The following is an 18,200-nucleotide window of genomic DNA, read 5'->3' on the forward strand; positions in this document are numbered from 1 at the left end:
AGAAGGAGAAGGAAAAAGAGAAGGAAAAAAAAAGGTGGGGAGAAATAAAGGGAGGAGAGACCGAAAGGACGGGAGAGATTGCTCCCTTTTTTCACACTCACGTTCCTCTGTTTTCCCTCAGCCTGGAAAACATATTAATCCCAGCGCTCTTACGCTCGGAAACAAAGGGGCTCAGCCAGGCTGCTGGAGAAAGGGTGATAAGAAAGATCTTGAAACTCCTCAGAGGGAAAGAGTCAGAAGTCTCTAGGAATTCACTTGCAGAACAATCCCTGTGGCAGCAAAGGACTGGCACCCGGAGACCCAGGAGAAAACTGCAGATCAATGGAGATCTGGACAGTCCCAAGGACAGCAACTTTCACCTCATCCCACTGGACCAGAAGGTAAAAAGACACAGCCAGAAAGAAAAGGAGTCAGCTCAGGCTGGGCTCCCTGGGGCTGCTTCACAAACACCTCCTTTTGTGTTACTCACCCTCCACAAGGAGACAGAGGGCTGGAAGGAACCGATCTCAGCTAGGAAACTGTCCTTGGAACCAACCTTCAAGTTTCTTTTTTGAAAGCCTCCGCATTTCCTCTCCATGAACCACGCACGACGTGAGTGTGCGATCTTGGCTCTCTGCTGTTTGTTTGCTTGCTGCTTGCTCGAAGAGACAAGGTGTGAATGCTGTTAGGATTGCAGTGCTTGGCTTACATGGTGTCTGGTGTACCCGGAGCACAGCTGAGGCAGAACTAGCATGCCTGCTGCCTGTGAAGCAAAGCTGGATTTCCTGCTTAGAATCTGCTAAACACTAACAATCACGGCAGCTTGAAAGAAGCCTTTACCCTGCTTTCTCCCCTCTACCCGCCCCCCCTTTTTTTCTTCTTTAGCAACCCCCTGCCCTTTCCCCTTGGCCAAAGTAGAGAAAGCGATAATAATGCCCAGCTGTGTTTGCAATTAATGTTTTTCTTTCTTTTTCTCCCTTCTCATTGTATTTAATTTATTTTTATTTTTATTTTTGTATTATGACCCCTCTGCGTCCCCAAGTGGATAACACAATGATGTGGAAAATGGGACCCCATTTCTCCGTGCTGCTTGCCGTGTGGCTGGTGTGTGGATCAGAATCTCACTCCCCTGGCTTGGATAGCGACAGCCTCACAGGGCAGAAAGTACCTTGGGCCTCTCCTATTGGCAGTAGGTCAGCTCGATATCTGAGGCACACGGGGAGGTCTGGTGGAACTGAGAAATCCACTCAGGAAGAACCAAACCCTCAGCCTCTCCAAAGGAGAAAGAACGTACCAGTGTTGAGATTAGCTTCCCCGACCATGAGGCCAGCGCCCTCAGGTATCAATGGAGTCCCAGTCAGACCTGAGTTGAGACCCATAGCTAGGAGCTCCCCGCGTGAGATGGTTCGAGATGAGGGGTCCTCCGCTCGGTCAAGAATGTTGCGTTTCCCCTCTGGGTCCAGCTCTCCCAATATCCTGGCCAGCTTTGCAGGGAAGAACAGAGTGTGGGTCATCTCAGCCCCTCATGCCTCAGAGGGCTACTACCGCCTCATGATGAGTCTCCTAAAGGACGATGTGTATTGCGAGCTGGCAGAAAGGCACATCCAACAGATCGTGCTGTTCCACCAGGCAGGTGAGGAAGGGGGCAAGGTACGGAGGATCACCAGTGAGGGCCAGATTCTGGAGCAGCCACTGGATCCCAGTCTCATCCCGAAGCTGATGAGCTTCCTGAAACTGGAGAAGGGCAAGTTTAGCATGGTATTGTTAAAGAAGACTCTCCAGGTGGAGGAGCGCTACCCTTACCCGGTTAGACTGGAGGCCATGTATGAGGTCATTGATCAAGGCCCCATCCGCAGGATCGAGAAGCTCAGGCAGAAGGGTTTTGTCCAAAAGTGTAAGGCCTCGGGCATGGAGGGGCACGTGGTCCAGGAAGGAAACAATGGCGGCGGAGGGGCGGGAAGCACAGGCCCGAGCAGTGAGAAGAGGAAAGAGGACCCAAAGAGAGCCCAAGTCCACCCGACCAGAGAGCCTCACAGAAAGCTGGCCATCACCAAGGCAGCCACTCCCCAACCTCCCCCAACTCCAAGGGCCACCACCCTTCCTCCTGCTCCAGTCACAACAGCCACTCGGGCCACATCCCGAGCGGTGACAGTAGCTGCAAGACCTACAACCACAACTGTCTATCCAGCCACCCAAAGGCCCTGGACATCCCGGCTGCATTCCTTCTCAGTCTCCCACAGGCCCTCTGCAACAGCTGAGGTGATCACCACTAAGGGCCCCTCAGCCTCAGAGCAGCTCTACCCTCTGCCTCGGAAGGGGCAACAGAGGGAGAAGCCACAGGCCACCAAGAGGCCCAGCAAAGCTACCAACTATGGGAGCTTCATGACCACCCCGCCTACCACCCTCTGGGAGGGCAGCACAAGAGTTGCGGGCACAAGCCGCTTCCGCGACAACCGGACAGACAGACGAGAGCATGGCCCTCAGGATCCAAATGTAGTACTAGGTCCTCACAAGCCAGCAAAGGGGAAGCTGTCCAGAAAGAAGGACAAAATTCTCAGCAATGAGTATGAAGCTAAGTACGACCTCAGCCTCAGCCGGCCCACCAATCCTCACGGGGAGGAAGAGAGGCAGGTGGATAACATTCCCTCCCAGAATGCCAAGGAGTCGAAAAAGCACGAGAAGCTTGAGAAACCCGAGAAGGAGAAGAAAAAAAAAGGGAAGAGTGCAAAACCAGACAAGTTACTCAAGAGTGAAAAGCAAACGAAAAAAGCTGAGAAAAAGAGCAAGCAAGAGAAAGAAAAGAACAAGAAGAAAAAGGCCGGCAAAACAGAGCAGGATGGCTATCACAAGCCCGTGCCAAAGCATCTCACTCCAAGTCCCAGGAAGTCAGTGACCGACCTGCTGGGGTCTTTCGAAGGCAGACGAAGACTCCTCGTAAGTAACCCATTTGGCACTTTCTCCTGTTAGCTGAGGTTGGGGCATTGATACATTTGTTTTATAGGTTTTTAAATCACTTCTTGGGACACAGACAGGGATTGAACCTGCCTCACGTTCATGAAGATTGGGGGCAGGGTGTTGTGGCCGATGCCTTCAATCTTAGCACTTGGGAGGCAGAGGCAGATGGATTTCTGGGAGTTTAAGGTCAGTCTGGTCTGCATAGTGAGTTGGTCGCTGTGAAACTCAAGAGCGGTTATTAAAACCAGTGAGCAGATATCTTCTCTCCAGGAAGGTGCCTCCTCCATCATTGCTCTAATTATTAGAAAGAGCAGAAAAAAGCCCAGGACGGCATGTGGCCTGAGTCGTTTGCTCCAGTTTCTAGCGCCCCAGAGGTGTGCATGATTTTGAAGTCAGGTGTCAGTTTCTTCTGAGGCTGTATTGGAAATGGGCATGTGTGGCCATGTTGGGAAGGGAGATATTCAATCCTCACCTTTTTGCCCGGCATTCTGAGTACCATCAGTGTTGAGTGTGCTCACATTCATCTCTGGAAGCTTCTCTGTGGCCGTTAGTTGCCACCATCTGTAAAACGGTGAAAGGGTCTAGATAAATTGGAGGAGGGTTTTGGGCAGGAACAGGCCAATCCTAAATGAAAAGTCTTTTCCTCATCAAGGACAGAGCAATGACTCCTTCTGTTTATGACGCCTTCTGTATGTGCCCATGTTTTGAGAACACCTCCAAGATGTCTACCCTAACCCTGGCTTCTTAACACCATGGTATTAGCCTAGGCTGCCAAGGAAAAGTTTAATATGTTACACATAACACGTAGTAAAAGATCAGCAAGTTCATTTTGGGTGAGGCTTTTTTTGGATGTTGGTTGAGGGAGCCATGTCAGGCCATTGTGACCACGCCCATTCCCCCAAACGTAGGAGCTGGCTCCTGGCCTGCATCCATCTTGCAAGCCAGACAGACACTCCTCTCTAGGGCATTTCTCAAGAGTCTTTTAGTTTGTCCAAAGTGTCCTAAATTTGGATTAATGGCCTGAGCAGAGAGACTTTGATGACAATGTATCTTTTAGTGGTTTCACCATTTTTAAAATGCACATTTGAAACGTTAACCAGGACAGAGGCCTTTGTGGAATTTGTTCTGGGTGGAGTGTGTCCTGGATTTTTCTTTTCATTTATATCAATAGTGGTGTTAGGGATTAGAATAAAACCTAACCTCTGGGGGAGAGAGAGAAGGAGGGAGGGAGGGAGAAAGGAAGAGAGAGAAGAGAGAGAGAGAGAGAGAGAGAGAGAGAGAGAGAGAGAGAGAGAGAGAGAGAGAGAGACTGACTCCCCCCTTTTGTCTTTTGTGTAGTTTGATGGTGTTTTAAAGCAGAGTTTTCAAGTGACTGTACAAATTTGGGTCATCAGATGGTAGGTTATTTGTTAAAGTCCTTTAATAGCTGCTTGTGTATTTCCAGAACACATAAACTGAAATGGAAATATTCCAGTTAGTTCTATAAGAATCACTGACTTCAAAGTACAGCTCAGGCTGCTTGGTACCTGAATGTTTGTGTGGCATCCAAGGAGCCAAGCTGCTCTCTTGGGGGCATGGGAAAGCATTAGCATGTTGGCTGCTTTGCTCTCTGAGTACCTGGGACTTTGCCCAGCCCACTAAAGCACCCTCTCACCCAATTCTGCCCATTTAGCCAACAAGGCTGGCAGAGCATGCCTCATGGCTAGAAATTAAACACAGAAAGAAGTCATCAAGGGTAAAATGCCAGGATTGTTACTGTGCACCCGCCTGATAAACACTCTCACTGCCCCAAGTGGGTAAGTCAAAAGAATGGGATTTCACGTGCCATACCGGATGTTAGCTGTGCCTTCGACTTCTCCTGCCTGTTCCCAGCTCTCTGTTAGTTTGCAATGCCCAGCTGGGGCTTCTCTGCTTTTAACAGTATTCCTTGTCATAAATTGTTATCAAATGAAACTCAAAGGACAGTTTCTGCTGATGTGATACGAGGCAAAAAAGAAGCCAGCTGGGATTGCTTCTGCCTACGCTGGCTCTTTGGAGCTAGCCAGAGAATCAGGTTTGTTATTAGAAAGAAAATCCCAGCAGGATACAGTTTAGTCTGTCAGTCCTGTGTGTGACCAGCTGATCATATCACTAGTGTGTTTTCTGGAGCTCTAATGATGTATGAAGGAAGGGTGGGGTAGGAAAGACAAGGTGGCACCATCACGACATCAAAACAATGCTTCTGGGTGAAAGGCTTTACTGATGCATGCATCCCTTCCCACTCACTTTTTCCATCAAACTCAGCTGACATTATGCAGGAAGTGTGGCGATTCAATTAGCATTCATTAAGGCTTAGCAGTCCTGAGCTGTTAAAGTATGGCTTACCTCTAGCTAGCCTTAACTTAACCCGTGTGCTCAACGTATGAGTGGGGCTGCGTTCCAAGAAATGGTGTGGACTTTCTGGCTCACGTCTCTAGCTTTTCAGTAACTGGATCCCTGACTCTAATTTATCGTAAAACCCTCTGGTGCTTTGTATTCATTCATATCATTCTTTAGATTAAAAAACACCCCATAGCTGCTATTTAACCAATTAGTTAGGGGAACTCTAGCAGCAACTGTGTAAGTTGTGGTTGAACCAATGGCTTCTTCCAGGCCTCCAAGCACATTGCAGATAGATCCAGGTATCCTGCTTTTAGGTCAGAGCTCAGTCCTTTAAGCCCCCCTGCCTCTCAGTTCGTTTAATTAAAAAAAAAAAAAAAAAAAAAAAAAGAGCAGTTTCTACTCTGTTGAAACTGCATGGTTTAGTTCTCACAATTGCTACAAGGAATGATTTTTTAACCCCCTTTCCCCAATGAGAAAACAGAAGTTTAGATTACTTGAGATGGTCACTCAAGGCATGCAGCTATTGTATAACAAAGATCTTTATCTGTCAATCAAAGTCAGTCCGCACTCCAACCTCCCTTCTATTGGGTATGAGCTTTGCCAGGTATGTGCCACAAAGAAAATGGAAAATTGGAAAACAAAACTATTCATTAATAATTATGAACATTTAAAACTTCATATTAAGGTTAGTGAAGTGGCTCAGCAGGTAAAAGGGCCCAGTACCAAGCTTAACAGCCCGAGTTCAACCCCCAGGACCCACATGGTAGAACCAGAAGTTGTCCCTGACTTCCATATGCACCACACACCTACAAGCCCTACATACAATAAATAAGTAATATATAGTTTTGAATTTTCATTTTGAGCTTTGAGTTTTTGAGACAAGTGAAGAAATAGCCACATTGTGTAGTAAGTGCAAATATGGAGTTACTGTCATTACCACACAGCCAGGTGTTGAAGAACATTTCCTTATTCCTTCAGACTGCTTGATGTCCATTTGGGGTTGGCTACAGAGACAGGGGATAGCTTTTTATTACTAAAACGATAGTCTTTGTAAAGGAAAGCTAACAGATAGTCATTTGGTGGCTCTGAGATCCACCTACTTGTCACCATACAGGGATCTTGATATGCTGAACAGCATGAATTCAAGCTCAGCTTTCTTTGACCATGGGATCTCCTATAATCCAAGTGAGTCAATATTTTCAACATTGCTTCAGATACTTGGATATTGAGATGACCATCCACTTACACGGTTTAGTTTTAGAAAAGGATTGAAGGTTCTGTTTTACAAGGCAGAAAGTTAGCTTATGGAATCCTTTCAAAATCTAATGTTTTGTGCCAAATCCAGTACTTAGACTAAGTGGAGACTTAAACTACTCCATAACTTCCCTGGTATCTTCTGAATCTTGTTTGTTCCCTTTACTTTATACAACCAGACTTCATTCTCCTCTGGGACTCATTGGCCCAACACACCATTGGAACAGAAACACAAATAAAATCACAGCACACTGTAAATTCATGACACATACCCCGAGTTACTGCCATTAAGCTGGAAAGAAGGCAAAGGACAGGACCGGTCTCTGAGGAGTGCTGTGGCACTCTTTCTAGGAAGAGAAAACTGGAAAGAGTTTCCATTTTAAGCCCTGTTAGAAACTCCGCCAAGCTAGAAAATGGATGTGACAGGGATGTCAACACACAGGGAAAGGCTCTGACATGTCAGATGATCAGCTGCTCCCTTTTCCCTGTGCAGACTCCATCAGCCGATTAAGTGTAAGGAGGTTTTCATCTGGTTTATGAGCTCTGTCTTGATTTTCCTAGTCAGGGATCCCCCTGTTCCTGGTACGGATGGACCTGATCTCTGTAGCTTGAGGAACGTAGGCAGGCCAGCATGGATCACAGAATAGGGAACAGGGTCCAAGATCTTAATGCCTTAAGGAACTTGATGTCAACATAAAAAAGTACATATAATGGGGATACAAAACTTTCATGTGAGATGGGCAGAGAACTATAGCTATAATTAAAAGCAGTAAGAGTTTGGAGGGTGTAAGAAGCTGGAGAACATGGACAAACACAGAGAGTATGAGAGTGGCAACTAGTCAAGGGCAACAGACATGTGTGTGCTTGGATGCACAGCCCATACAAAGATCTATGCCTATTGCTCAATCCCTGAGACTTTATGAAGTTCACACAGAGGTTTCTCCATGGCAAAGGTGACGAAGGTAAGAGGCCACAGGCTACCCAGGGATTGAGCTAAGCCAAAAGTGCTAGACTTTCAACAGCAGACATCACCTTCTCCTTTGTGACACTCTGCCTAAAGTGGCTTTTGTTTTTGTCATTGAGATTGTTCTGATAACAAGGGTAGAGAGGGCTCATAATTATGGCCTGGGGAGAGAGCCTGCTAGGCCAGAAGCCAGGAGGTGAGTTGTGCCACGTGGACATCACCTTACTGGTGAGTTGCAACATCCCTGGGCAATAGCTCTGTGGGAGAAGCTGCCGTGCAAGGGAGGAACAGCAACTCTGAGATTACATATTGTCTGAAATTCTTAATTAGACATGCCCAGGAGGGGAACACTGGAGGAGGCTTTGAGAACTCTTAAAATATGATCATGGACCACAGGGCTCCATGACAAAGAATGAGGCAATGAAACGGAGCTGGAGCAGGGATATGAGGGGAGTGGATGATAATTATCAGTCATCTAGCGTCTGGGAGTCCAAAACCATGAGCAGCCAATCTCTTTATCTTTGTCGTCACTGTTTTATCTTCTCATGTACACAGCATTTTGCTCATCCCAAAATGGTCTACTTGTGACCAAAGACAAGGCACAAAGGGAAACATCTAAAATGTGACACGTTAAAATAAAATTTCAAAACTCATCCTTTCGTATCAAAACATACAGCTAACGAAAAACAAACTAACAACCAAACAGATGGTCAGCATATTATTTTAGAACCCCACCCTCGCCCGCATAATTTTTTTTCTCAAGGCTGTGTCTGAATTAATGGATACATTTTAGGTAGTGTGTGGAATGTTTATACTTTTTCTCATGGAAATTAGCTTTTTAAAAACATATTTTCTGGCTGCTATGTCCATCCAAACAGGCACGAAACACAAAACTGAAAATGAACTGCAACATGCCTGCTTAAATTAATGAACTAAGAAAAAAAAAATTAAAAAGCAAAACCAAAAACCTTTGCTAATGTTCCACTCACAGGCTTCCAGAAAACACTTTAATTTCCAAGAGACACTATTTTGTCAAAGCCAGAAGCTACAGCAGGAAAAGTCTGTGGGCATCAATAAACAACTCTGATGGAGAAAAATAAACAGCAAGATAAATTTGGAGCCAAGTTGACTGGCCACTCTTGATAAAACGTTTGACAGAGATTAACAATATAGTAACATCTCCCACTCAAAATGCTAACCTGGTAGACACAGACTTTAGAAATAGCTTATAAGTTTTGGGTGGGTGAATGGAAAAATGACTGTTAAATTTGAGCATGGCTAAATGCAAGAAAATGTTTACAGAAAAAAAGAAACATATACGGCTTGCCTCCAAGCCCAGGGGTGAGCCAACAAAGAGGGATGGGCAGGCCTTACTGCAGACACCTGTGTTATGAGGTCTGGTTCAGGGGTGGGGGTGGGGCAGTGTCAAGAAGGACCTGAGCATCATCAGAAAACAACCTCATGTCTTTCTGCTTCCAGAGCAAGCAAGATTCTGTTGCCTGTTCTCACAGTGTGGGAGATAGTTTTGCTTTCAGCTTGGAAAAAATCTGTGACAATGGAGAAGGCAACTAAAATGACCAAAGGACCAGAGAAGCTTCTGTGTTCAACTAGACTCAAAACAGTGAGACAGAGCAGGGGTTCCATGTTTATTGCTTGTATTATCCTTGGATAATGCAGTAGTGTGAGCAGAACCCCCACCGGGCCCTACTCTGATCTAGCCAATGGACATGACATTCTCCACAGTTATGTGGAGAGTGGGGACTGACTCTGACATGAACTCTGGTGCCCCATATTTGACCACTTCCCCGTGGTTGGGAGGCCTGGTGGCACTCAGAGAAAGAATAAGTAGGCTACCAACATGAGACTTGGTAGCCTATGACCATATAGTGGGGGAGGAGGTCCCTCTCTGTCTTAGACTTAAAGGATGGGAATAGGGTCAAATCAGGAGGGAGGGAGGAACAGGAGGATACAAGGGATGGGATAACAATTTAGATGTAATCTGAATAAATTAATAAAATAAAAATTTAAAAAGTAAGACATTCTTAGAGGGTACAAGAAGACCTAGGTAACTGACTAAATACACACATATATACATGCATACATACCCACACATATGTGCATTCATACACAGAATAGTCAAAGAATACTCATTTTAACCAAAACAAAATAAATAAAGCTTCTTGGATGGCTAATGACCAAAATATCTTTTAAGTGTCTTTTCATCAGAAGAGTCATAAACTATGGGTAAAAACACAAAACAAAACAAAACAAAACCCAGGTCTGGTTTAGAGAAGGCTAAAGTAAGACAGTTAAAGCCATGTGATGGGGTGGGTCTAGGTTCTACTATCAAAACCCCCTCCTTGTGCCTGGGGTGGCAATGAATATCACCTGTGTGGCATAATGTAGCCCTAAAAGCCATCATAAAAACTGTCTTCAAGTTTACCTAATAAAAATTCTACTCCATAGTGTTCAAGGGCTGGCTGTGAAACTCTATCCACATAGTGGAAGTGATTAAAAAAAAAAAAAAAAAAAAAAAAGGATTGAATTAGTCAGTGTCTAATTACTTAGTTGGGATAATGAGGATCTAAATGAGGGAAGAAAGATAATTAGTGAGTGTCAGTTATTCATGGAATGTGGCATACTTGAAGAATAAATATTTCTGTGTACCCACAAATAGGAAAACCATGGCACAGATGAAATGAAGGTAAAGTAGAAAACTGAATAAAGATGTCTAAACTATCAGAACTAGTTTTTACTTTATTAAAAAAAAAAAAAAGAGTGTCTAAATGTCTGTTTGGGTTTGATTATGCAACTCCCTAAGAGAGCGGTTAACGGTTTGGGTGCCCTCTGCTCTCAGCTGTCTTTGGGTTTGGCCTAACGGTGACTTGGGCACTATAAGCTAACGCTTGCTTGTCCTCCTATACCTCCAGCTAATCACCACTCCCAAGGCTGAGAACAACATGTACGTGCAGCAGCGGGATGAGTATCTGGAGAGCTTCTGCAAGATGGCCACCAGGAGGATCTCTGTGGTCACCATCTTTGGTCCTGTCAACAACAGCACCATGAAAATTGACCACTTCCAGCTAGGTGCACTTTAGTATTTTATTGTTTGTTTTTGCCTCTTAGCTGGGGTGGGACAGTTGTTATGGGAGAGAGCTTGAGTGAGGGGTTGGGTATCAAGAGACATTGGGATGTTTGAAGGGTACACTAATCGTGGTGGCGTAGATGTTGCATACCTATCTGTCTATCTGTCTGTTTGTCCATCCATTCACCCATCTATCCGTCTACCCATCTTCCCATCCATCATCTGTCTATCTGTCTGTCTGTCTGTCTATCTATAAGATGTCAGCATTTGAAAACAAAGACATGAAGGTACTCTTCTTTTAAATCAGAAAGAAAGGGAAATGAGAAAAGTATTACATGATTGGGGGTAATGAAAGGAGTAGGTTCTTTTCTTTCCTCTTGGTTTCTGGGTCCTCTTGCCTGTGAGCAGTACCAGCGGCCATGCCTACAGGCTTTTTGCTACAGGTGATTTATTGCATATGGGAACCTACAAGACACCTAGATGCTGGCAGGCCTGCAGAGGTAATTGGCTAGAGTTAGAAACTGTTAGTTTAAATAAAAAGCCACAGAAAATATGGATTGAACCTCACCCAAATCCTCTTGAAAAGCAGAAGAACTTGGCTGAACTTTATAGAGTTTTGCAATTTTTCAAGTTGCTGATGTATATGAGGTTCATGAGGCGCAGCTCATGCAGGCAGCTGAGAAATGTTTTGCAGTAGTTCCCATGGGTATGATGCTAGATTCGCTAGTTAGTCAAGCCTCACACTCAGAAGACTGGGACCAGAGCCAATGGCTTCTTTTATAATTCTTTTATCTATAAAACTTTCCATGTGGCAAGTGTGTGTGTATGTGTGTGTGCGCGCGTGCGTGTGTGTGTATGTCTATATGTCTGTGTGTGTGTGTGTGCCTGTGTGTGAATTTGGTCATTTTTACCCCCAATTACCCCATCTCATTCCCCTCCCTATCCCACTAAAGCCCTTCTTCCCAACAAAAGTTTTATTTTTTGAGCATCCTTTCTGAAACATTAGTTCACTGATTTTGTTGTTTAGTTATAAAAAGTTCTTTGAATTAATTATTTATATTTCATTACATCTATATTTTTTCATAAGATACATTTCTTCTGAAAAGATGTGAAAGTATCTTTCCTACTAATTAACATTTACACAAAATAATATAGCAAAACTCAGATTTTTCTGATACAAGATCTCTGTACAAATGACATACCTGTCCTAATTATGATGTCAACTTAATTTGCATATGGACTAGTTTTCTAGACTATTCACTTTTAATTGTGACAACAATCGCTAACATAATATCTATTGTCTTAACAAATCTTTTAGCGTAAAATAAGAGTGGCCTAAGTACAGGCACAATGCTACACAGCGGCTCTCTAGAACGTGGCTGTACATTTTCAGTTACACATTCTCTTTCCTTAGCTCACCATTCCCTGAGCTGGCTGCAAAGGATACGTGAATAACACCCATTCCAGGCCCCCAACATAAATCATCATGTACCAGTAACTGATGTGTGAACTCCATCCCTCTGCCATGTGCATGTATGAGGGAGAGAACAACGTCCTCAACAACAGCTGCATATGGTGACACACGTCCTTAATCTTGTGAATCTGAGGGCAGCCTGGTCTACATAGTGATACTTTGCCTCAAAACAACAAAAACAACCACAATCAAGAAAACCAACGAAACCAAATGAGTAGTTCTTGGAGGCCAGTAGGTTCACATCCAGAGTTACAATTTATTCATTATCTTAGGCAGGTTAAATCTTAACTCTTATATTTTTGGTTGTGAGCCTAGCCTTTAATGGCTGAACCACCTCTCCAGGCCAGCTCTTAAGTCTTGAAAAAAATCAAACCTACTTCATAGGCTGTGGTGACGATGACGTAAGAATGTGTAGACACACCCCTATACTGATAATGGACACTGTTCTTGTGGCCATCTTGTGGCCATTGTTTTTGTGGCCATTGGAGCTGGTGATCAATGTGGTCTGATCGAAGTCATTTGGAGATCAAACGAGCTGTCACAATTGTCACCAGGAAAACAATTGCTATCGCTTCCTGCTAACTATAGAATGCTGACTTGCAAGTGCTGTTTCATGTCAGATTGCATTGGTATTTTGCATAAATGAGAAGCCCAAGTGACTAACAACATAAAGGTGTATTTGGTGGTTAACAGAGATTCAAACCATTTGTTTCCTGGAGTTTCACATAGTAGCTTGAGCCAGCAGGCTTCATGATGTTCCAGATGTCTAGAGAGGAAATAGGCATTCAATCCAGCACAGACTGGTGCTGGCAGGTGATGAAAGTCCTCCTCAACCAGGTCTTCCCAGTGTCACATGTGCTGCCTACCAACGCTTCCACCGTGTGTTCCCATTCCTTAGTCCAGAGGAGTGTGCAAAAGATGTTACGTCGTCTACTTCAAACTTGATATAGTCATATTATAAACATCTGGTACTGCCTTGGAAACATTTTTAGCATTATTCTGGTGTTTCCTAGAAATCTGGATTGAATGTGAACTGTAGGGGGGCTGAGGGCTTTATTTGTTTGTTTTTAACTTACTGGAAGTCAGGTCTTGGATTCTGTATCTTTGTCTCAGAGTGACAGCATTGGACTTATTTGGGGGGGGGGCGCTTTTTTCTCTCTCATGTAATTCCTGGAAGGCCCTTCCCTTCCTGTGTTGTGTCCCAGGTTACCTTTATGAGAAAGGCTTATAGGTCTTTCATCCAAGACTGTGAGTCAGTTATGGGAAAATAAAACTTGGCGTGAACCACAGTTTCAGTGAACCAAATCCCAGCTTTGTTTAGATTTTCAGCTGGAGATCTGTAAAGTGGCTTTACTCCTTAAATACGAAGCAAGTACTCTGTATGTCTCCAGATTTTTTACTAGACCTTGAAAGGAGACACTGATAAGCAGGCACAGTGTGAGCTGCCCTTATCAGCTAGTCCATATAGCTAACAAGAGTTGTAACATCTGGTGTGGGCCTACACACGCTGGGAAATTTAAGGTTTTGGACATTAGTGTAAAGAAAGTTAGGAGACTTGGGGAAATTCTAACGCCTGTATGGGTTTGCCAAGAGAGAAGGATATTATGCATGAGATGCTAAAATGGATTCACACCTAAATGCATTCTTTAGTGTTCGTATTTAAAATGTAACTCTAGCATAAGCGTATCGGTGTGTGTGCTGAGTAGAAAGACCATAGCATTGCTTAGACAGGAAGAAGTTTCTGGGTAATGATTCTTTATAAAAAAAACAAAACGAGGAAAGGGTAGAATACAGCAGGTGATCTTTTTTTTTTTCTCTAGAAAAACATAAACTGAAAAATATTTCGACATTTATATTGGTACCCAAATACTAAGGGCTAAAAGGCAAGGAATACTTTAAGTGAATACTCCTCCCCAGTGTGTGTGTGAGTGTGTGTGTGTGTGCACGCGCGCGCGCACGTGTGCACAGGTGTAGTGTGCAGATGTCTCACCTTCCTCCAGTATGTCTGCATTCAGAGGCCAGTGGAAGACATTTGATGTTTTCCTCTATCACTGTCACCTTATTTGAGACAGATTCTCTCATAGAATCTGAAGCACAGTTTCCACTAGAGGTCCTAATACCTGCCTGTTTCCACCCACTAATGCTGGAGTTGTAGGTTTTTACATGGGTGTTGGGGACTTGAACTCGGGTCTTCATGCTTGCAAAGCAAGCGCTCTTACCCATTGGGCTATCTCCCCAGCTCTGGCAGCTTCTTCTGAGGGAATGAGTGGTTAAGGGTAATTAATCAAAAGGAGGTAGAAAAATTGATGGGTGTGGAATACAATACAAAAAGAGACAAAGTATAAAATGTTTATGTAAATAAAGAGCACAAAGAGGTGAGTTTTAAACTAATGTTTACAAATCACAATGACAGAATACATTCTAGCCTGAAGTATGTTCTCCTTCGATTCTACTGAAGAGACTCACATTACGTGGTGAAGGGCACTCATAATTACCCATAACAGGCCCCCAAAGCCTGCTTTCCCTTTGAGGCAGTCCAGGAAAACTGATCCCCTGACTCCAACTGTTGTTTTCGTTTGTGGTACTATGTCTGGCAACTGCCCTTTCTAGACCCCACCAGCCTTAGTAAGGCAGGGAGCTGGGAGAATGGGATTCCAGTGTCTGGGGGTTTCCTGTGTCTCCAACAGTCAACAATCTCAATAGGCTACAAAGCCCAGCCCCGACTCACTCACCTTATTCCACCACTCTCTGCATTTATGATCAAATGTATCAGTGCTAAGATCAACCCTGATAATCAAGGGGATAAAAGTACATAGTCAAATGTGCAAAGTAGGTGATTGGACAATGTGGTGGGGAGATCAGGGAATCCCTCTCAGAAGATGAGCAAACACAGAGAACATGGTATATAAACCCAAGAGAATTTTAGTAACCATTAAGAGACTTGATACCCTATGAGCATATACAGGGGGAGGTAATCCCCCTCAGGAACAGTCATAGGGAAGGGGAATAATGGGAAAATGGGGGAGGGAGGGAAGAATGGGAGGATACAAGGGAGGGGATAAACATTGAGATGTAACAAGAATAAATTAATTAAAAAAATAAATAAAAATAAATATTTTCTTTTGGCAAAAAAAAAAAAAAAAAAGAAAGAAAAATGAAATTTGTGGAAAAATGGATAGAACCAGAAATCATGATAAGCAAAATAAGCCAGACTCATAAAGACAACTAGTACTTTCTCTCATGTGCAGAAGCTAAATTTAAACTTTTATGTGTATGTGTATACATATACATTAAAAAAGTAGACTCTTCCAACTGCCATACTCAGGAATAACACCATAGACAACAGAGAAATTTTAAATAGTGGTTTTATTAATTGAGAAGCCTTGGGAAATCAAATTTATACCATTCTAATTTTGGAAACCGAGGTATCTTTTTGATATTGATACATGTTATACCATTTATATAAGACATTGTACATAGATGGTTTTTGAATCTATGCCTGATCTTCTTTTATCATATTACTCTCTGCCCTCTGCAGGAAACCATATGTATAATTCTTTCTTTACTCATGTGTGCTTCTTAATACAAGTACAAATAAGTACAAATATCTATTTTCTATTTGTTATATATAAATATGCATTTGATATACAACACATACATAAAACAGGAGACACACCCTCCCATATATATATAGTCCAGATTGGCCTTGAACTTGCCATCCTCCTTCGTCAGTCTCCTGGGATTCCTCTAATAATTGAAAATAGATAGTTGGAGCATAGTGTGTGGAGGCAGTCTTAATAGATATATTCGCTAAGATACACTGGGTCCATAACATATACGCTGTGATGAGAACTCAGAGTTCTTCTGGGAGATAGTGGCTTTCTGCCCATTGAGTGCAGTACAGTTAGCTAGGAATTTGTTTAAATGCAGCCCACTTGGCCTTACTGTGAGTGATTCTAATTTGACTGGTCTGGATCCAAAGATTGTCATGGTGAGTTTCAGTGCCTGTGATGAAAATAGGCAATGGATTTCCCTCTTTTAAAAAAAAGCTAGAGAAAATGGGGGAGCACTGCAGCAACAGCAGAAGGTGAAATGGTCCTGGCGTTGGTGACTGTAAAGTGCAGCCCTTGCCCTAGGTAAACAATGGAGCTCATCATGATATAAATATGAGGGACCACGGCCTGTGAACATAGATTCACGTCACCCTGAATGGTATCATCTAGTATGAGAGAGGATATGAGCCTTCATAGTAATAGAACAAAAAGAAAACTCAGAAATCAGTGTACTTGGCAAATACATTAGTGGAAGATGAAGTTAGTGAGTACATCAAGGCGATGGTGTGTGTGTGTGTGTGTGTGTGTGTGCGCGCACGTCTGTTGGTGTGCATATATTCTTATGCATGCCGTTCTGTGCAGTGATCAAGGGCTGATGTCATATTTCTTTTAAATCACTTTCCACCCCATTCTCTTTTTTAAGACAGGGTCTCACTGTGTAGCCTGGGCAGGCCTGGAACTCTATATGAACGTCCAGATTCAGGCTCTTGTTCTTGTATGGCAAGCCCTGTACTGAATGAGTCATCTTTTCAGGCCCAGATGTTATCTGTTAACACTCATAGCTTTCGGGTTGGTGGAAGCTGCAGATCTGCTGAGTACCACATTCCAGAAGTTTTACTAATAGTCAGGAAGACATTAGGTCAAAATCATGGTTTGGGGAGTAAGTCGATATTAACGTAACTAAAGATAGCCTGGGAGAATTTTGTCTCTTAACCTGCAACATTCCATCTCTCCATAGTTACAACATTCTAGTCAGGCAGTCAGTCAGTCAGTCAGTCAGTCAGTTGTCAGTCAGTCTGTCTGCAGCACAGATATGGCATCCGTAGAGAACTTCAGTTCACAGCTTGAACATAGAAAAAAGTGAGAGGAAAAAAATCGTGGATGCCACAGTGCGGAAGTTGTCACAAGAGGGGAGTTTGGCCATAATGCCAGACATACAGTTGTTTAATAGCTTATAACTGAAGCTAATTTTTTAAGTGTCACTGTGGTGTCAATAGTCACTCACAAACATGAAGAAATGTACTGTAACACAACCTGAATTGTGCCACTGGTTTTTGGAATTGGGATTCTTAAAGGACAAGGAGCCAGGCAAGCATCGCATTCCTAGGCTGAGTGTAACAGTGTGAAAGAGACTTCCCCTCATCTGGCTAACCCTTTCTTTCTTTCTTTCTTTCTTTCTTTTTTTTTTTTATTAATTTACTCTTGTTACATCTCAATGGTTATCCCATCCCTTGTATCCTGCCATTCTTCCCTCCCTCCCATTTTCCCCTTACTTTAATAATCCTAGTCCAGGATGTGGACCTGTGAGTTGTGTTAGCTGGATCGGGAGAATGTTAACAGTTTCTAGGACTTCCTTAAAGAATGCATTCTTGTAAGTCCTCCACGAGAGCTGGTGTTCTCAGACAGAAGTGGGTAAACTTCAGAATCAGTACACTGTGTTTTTCCCAGACTAAAGAATATAATTGCCTAGCTCTGATTTGCACACAATGCGAGGATTGCATGGAGCTGCAGACAGGAGCTGGCTTTGCTCTCACACACCTCCCTCAGAATTTGGCCCAGAGTGGATTCTTCCCTGCTGTACACTTGCTTCCATCCTCCTTGGATGCAGCGCTGATCAGAGCCTTCACTGTTTTCCTTTGGCAGATTTTTTCCTCTCAGGGTGAACATGTAGACATTTCAGGAGCCTGAGAGTGCAAACTATTTTATTTCTAATGTTTGGCCAAATTACTTCGGAAAACATTTTGCTTGAAAGGAGAAACCAGACTGTGAAATCAGCTTCTTGCTGGTTAGAACAAAGTTTTGTCTTAAGGCCTTGAGCCAGGGTCCTCTTGGCCCATGATTGTGAGCTGTTTGTATAACACAGAGAGAGCTACAGGGGAATAGGTCTTGTTGTCTGAGGCCTACTGCCATTTTGCTTAGAGTTAGCAGTGTGAACTTGAGCTAGTCAGTCCTCTTTTTCTTGCTCAGAGTCTGTTCCAGATTGCGTTCTCTGAGAAGGAACCCCCTGACTCTCTGAGTTCTGAATGTTGGGGGGTTAAGGGAGTGTTGACTCCTTCCTTCTGTTCCTATGAGAGA

At 43.5% G+C, this 18,200-nt stretch overlaps 1 protein-coding gene across 1 annotated transcript in view; it reads left to right on the top strand.

The window, feature by feature from the left end:
- Positions 1–996: 996 nt before the first annotated feature.
- The window catches only part of Ccdc80 (coiled-coil domain containing 80), a 31,415-nt gene continuing 14,211 nt past the window's right edge, over positions 997–18,200 (top strand). The window contains exons 1-2 of the mRNA XM_051149982.1: positions 997–2,913; positions 10,444–10,600. Coding sequence (XP_051005939.1) covers positions 1,000–2,913; positions 10,444–10,600 — 2,071 coding nt within the window. The 5' untranslated portion in view covers positions 997–999. The remainder of the gene's footprint in view (positions 2,914–10,443; positions 10,601–18,200) is intronic.

This window comes from Acomys russatus, chromosome 8 (genome assembly GCF_903995435.1).
Source record: "Acomys russatus chromosome 8, mAcoRus1.1, whole genome shotgun sequence".
Lineage (NCBI taxonomy): Eukaryota > Metazoa > Chordata > Mammalia > Rodentia > Muridae > Acomys > Acomys russatus.